The 4274-nt window shown below is 49.1% G+C and overlaps 1 protein-coding gene across 3 annotated transcripts in view; it reads right to left on the bottom strand.

The window, feature by feature from the left end:
* Window positions 1-4274, bottom strand: part of FBXL20 (F-box and leucine rich repeat protein 20) — a 31777-nt gene that overhangs the window by 11998 nt on the left and 15505 nt on the right. For all 3 annotated transcript variants that reach the window (XM_027666410.1, XM_027666412.1, XM_027666411.1), the window contains exons 3-5: window positions 4055-4109; window positions 2231-2305; window positions 467-561 (exon numbers count right to left, since the gene is read on the bottom strand). In XM_027666410.1, coding sequence (XP_027522211.1) covers window positions 467-561; window positions 2231-2305; window positions 4055-4109 — 225 coding nt within the window. The remainder of the gene's footprint in view (window positions 1-466; window positions 562-2230; window positions 2306-4054; window positions 4110-4274) is intronic.

Below are 4274 nucleotides of genomic sequence, written 5' to 3'. Positions count from 1 at the left end.
AAATAGGAAAGAAAATCAAGAAAATAGAAAAGAAAATCAAGAAAATAAAGAACAAAATTAAGCAAATAAAGAACAAACCCAAGAAAACAGAAGGAAATCCAGAAACCCAGTGATTTCTGCTGGCCCATCTCGTGCCCTGGGATTTCCCAGCCCCGCTAAAGGCCTCAGCTGCCCCTCAGTGCCAATCCGTCCTGAGTTTGGAACAGCAGCTGACAGGATTTTAATGAGAACCGAGAAAAATTGAATTTTAATGAGACTTTTGAACCCGGGCTGAGGTTAAAAATGCCCAATTAAAGCCGTAAATGAACAATGTCTGTCCCTGCCCTCGAGGTTTCCCTCACACACACACAGGCTCAGGGGCTTGGGCACGAAGTGGTGCTGAATTATCCCCGTCCTGGGTGGATGGAGGAGCCAAATCCCCCTTTCCCAGCCCAATTCCAAGCAGGAAGAAGGTGCAGCTCTCTACCTTAAGGCGTTGTCTCCCACTCCCAGGCAGCCCCTCAGGCTCAGCTTCCGCAGGAACCCCCCACATCTCTTGGAAATGTTCTCGACCACCCGGCCCTGGGGGAGACAGAAAGGGCACCTCAGCATTCCCAAAAAAAAACCCCCAAACAGCTGGATTCAACATTTGGCAGGTTAACAATAAGTTTGTTACTTTAGGGTGCTAAGGAAATAAAAATGCCATGGAGGAAAGGATCTAAGGGAAGGGGAAAGGGGGGGATTATTCAGCTTCTGAAGATGGAGAGACAAGGAGCAGTTCCCTGAAGCCCATCAGCCAAGGACGGGGGAATTCTGAGGAACTTCCCCCAGTCTGGGGCTCCTGGACATCCACACAGACTCCCCAGGGAATGGGAGGGGAGCTACCCCCTGGGCAGCAGGATTTCCAAGGGATAAACCCAAACTTCCACTCAGGAGCAGAACCAGCCCAGGAGTTTGGCAGGAGAAGGGATTCAAACGCTTGTGGCTTGAGAGATCCAGAAAAAGGCTTTTTTTATTTCAAATCCGTGTTCACTGGAAGCCTCCAAAGAGCCCAGGATTTCCCTCTCTCCCTGGGAATGAAAGGCAAACCCTCTGGAGAATATCTGAGCAGTGCTCAGCAACTCAGAACCTCCCCCTGTGCTTCGGTTGTTCATCACAAACCAGGAGTATCCCTTGGTTCTCCCTGCACTAACTGGCATTTAAGAGCAACAGAAGATGAAGATGCTCCTCTAGAATCTCTTTTCCAGTCCCCAAAAAGCCCCCAAAACCAAGGATCAGGCTCAACACAACATAATCCCACAACCAAAGAGGGACACTGAGATCTCCAAGGTGAGTTTTGGGCCACAGGAGCAGCTCCATGACCTCCACATCCCTGTAAAAAAGCCTGGAGAAGCTGCAACACTCCCAGATTTTGCAATTCCTCTGGCAAGCCTGTGGATCCTGCTTGGATTAGGGGATCCAAACACGTCTGTATCAATAATTTACACCAACTGCTGGATTTAACTGCCTCCAAGCAAAGCCTGAGCACATCAGGAAGCCCAACAAGTTCTGGAGGTGAGGAACAACAAATCCCAGTATTTTCTTTTAAAAGAGGTTGGGTTTATTCAAGATTTTTTTTTTTTTAAACAGGATAAAACATTCTGAGGGTTGGTTTTTTTCCTCCTCCCTTTTCCTGCTCAAGGCACTTTCAATTTTAAGACCATCTCCATGAGTGCAGAGCCCACATCCAACAGAACCAACAATGAGGCAGCTCCAAAGCTGCATCTTTTTAAGAGACAACTTCTGACTTCATCCCCCCCCAAATCATCTTCACTGCAATTTCAATTTTTGATATTAAAGATGGACAGGGAAGGATTCCACAGACATTCAGCCTTCATGGTCTCATCAGTGCTGTGCTGACTGGGAGGGGAAGGAGAAACAGCCTCAGTTCTGCTCCACACAAGCAGCAGTTTTCCCCCAAAATGCTCTTTTTCTCCTAATTTCTGTTTTCAGAACAGGCAAAAGCACTTTCCTTCCATTAGCCCCCTCTCAAGGCTTGATGCAGACACACAGTTCTGTCCATTTTCAAAAGCTGAATGGATTGCCAAGACTTTAAAAGGCTCCCCGAAGCTGAAGAGCTGAAATTAATGATCTCTATCTCCAGGGAAGGTAAAAAAGGGTTACTCTGGGAGTATGAATCCACTCTAGGCTGTAATTACAGTTTAACAAGGGGAAAAAAAAAAAACTGGGTTTGTATGTCACTTAATGATACCTCAATGTCCCTCTGGAAATCAAACAGGTCAATTCGCTGCCAGTTACTGCCATCCAGGGCCAGAACATTCCATGCCTTTATCAGGGGAAAAAATGTAAATGTGTGGTTAATATGATAAAAAAAAAAAAGGTCAGTGGGGGACCTAATCCCAGTTTTGTTCCTTGGAGGAACAACATTCTCAGCGTCCCAGGTGGAAAAGCCAACGGGGGAATTCCAACACGGAGAACTGGGCAGGCACCAGAAACACTTGCTGGGACCCTCCCCCAGGGAATAACTTGGAATTCCAGGTCCCCCAGGCAGGGAATTGGTGCCCCCCAGGGCGGGAGGAGCTGTGGGCATCTTCACATTCCTGGTTGGAATTAAGGTGAGTCCCCCCCCAGGGGACCCTCAACGCTCACAAGGGGCTTTAGTTTTGGTCCAAACCCCCCGAATCTTACGTGGTTCCTGCTCCAAAAAGGAGGGGCAGGAGCCCAGGGCTGGTGATTCTGCCCTCAGTGAATCAGCACGGAGCTGTGTGTAAAGTTTTAATTACCCAATCAAAGTAAACAACCAGATCTGGTAATAACCAGGACCTCAGCGTTGGGAAATCAGGGATAAGTACAGGTGGATTTTCCATCCCATCCCTCACATGCCCTGAGCTCATCTCCCAGCCCAAAACACCAGCTCCTGGGCAACAATTAGTGCAGAGTCAGAGCAGGGGGGCAGAACTGGGCATTAACTGATTTTCTCTTTGTGGTTTGAATTGCTGATATTTGTTTTGAGGTCCAAGGGAAAAGCGACGGCTCCGGTGGGAAATGCACTGGTGGCTGCACAATTCCATGGGCAGGGAATGTTCCAGAGCCTCCCTGCACCTCCTGCAGGTACTTCATGTGCTGTGCCAGGGGATGAGTGATGCTGTTCCCTGTGCAAACAGGAGCAAGGGGCAGTCCAGGAGGGCACCTTGACATTGGCAGGATCCCGTTCTGTCCTGCTGGAGCCACGGGACTGTCCTGCTGGAGCCATGGATTTCACCTGGAAGGTCTTTCCCTCCCCAGACCTGTGTTATCCAGGTGGGAACTGCAATGCCCAGGCCCCACACAGGGCCAGTTTTAATAACGTAAATGATGTTTAAGCATAATTTTTTTGATTCCAACGTGCTTGGACTGATGCACTGAGCCAGCACCGAGCAGTTTGTGCAGGGGTGACCCAGCCAGGACAGTGAACACTCCACTCCAACACCTTCCCTGGATGGACATCCCACCCTTCCTGCGGCAGTGCCTCCTCTGGCTGTTCCCAGAATGAATCTGGAAGCTACAGACAATTTGACCTGCAGTTGGAAGACCTTTCCCAAGTGAATATTCCAAGCTGGATTTCACCAGCTGAAGCCCACAAAGGACAGAAACCACCCCAAACAAAACACTCTTTTTTTTTTTTTTTCCCATGCTTACTCCAACTACATCCAGGGAGGAAATAAACTTCCACTGGCTCTGCAGCACCCCCTGCAAATCAGAATTCCTGTATTTCCACCCAAACTGTTTCAGACTCCCAGCTTTGGGGTTTCCAGCAGCCCTGGGCTCCCTGAATAAACCCAGGCTGAGGGGAGAGGTTTGGGCAAAAAGTCAACCCCCTTCATACCTGGGACACTGGAAAATGCTATTCCAGGCTGGAGTCCCCTTCACTGGGAATTTTCCAGTGTTAACAGGGGACACCAAATAACAGTTCAGTGGCACAAAGGTCCCTGGTACAACCCCCTGTGTGACTGGGAAGGGCTGGAGCAAGAGGACTTTGCCTCCCCAAATCCAACCCCCTGCTAAAATCCACCAGGAAGAGGTGGAAGGTTCTTACCCTGGAAACTTGAGCACAGCGACACAGAGTGACCACATCCAGGAAGGAGAAAATTCTGGAAGAGAAATGAGAGACACCTTATTGGTTTAACACAGTGGAAAACAAAGGTGGGGGGGGGGGAAAGCCTGGGGCAGCAAAACTCCTTTGTGATTCAGCTGAAAAGAAGTGCAGAGGCAGCAGCTCCCAAACCAAAGGGAAACAGCAGCTCCCAAACCAAAGG

Source organism: Corapipo altera, unplaced genomic scaffold (genome assembly GCF_003945725.1).
Source record: "Corapipo altera isolate COAL_440 unplaced genomic scaffold, ASM394572v1 200, whole genome shotgun sequence".
Classification (NCBI taxonomy): domain Eukaryota; kingdom Metazoa; phylum Chordata; class Aves; order Passeriformes; family Pipridae; genus Corapipo; species Corapipo altera.
This window is presented reverse-complemented; position numbering and strand designations above follow the sequence as displayed.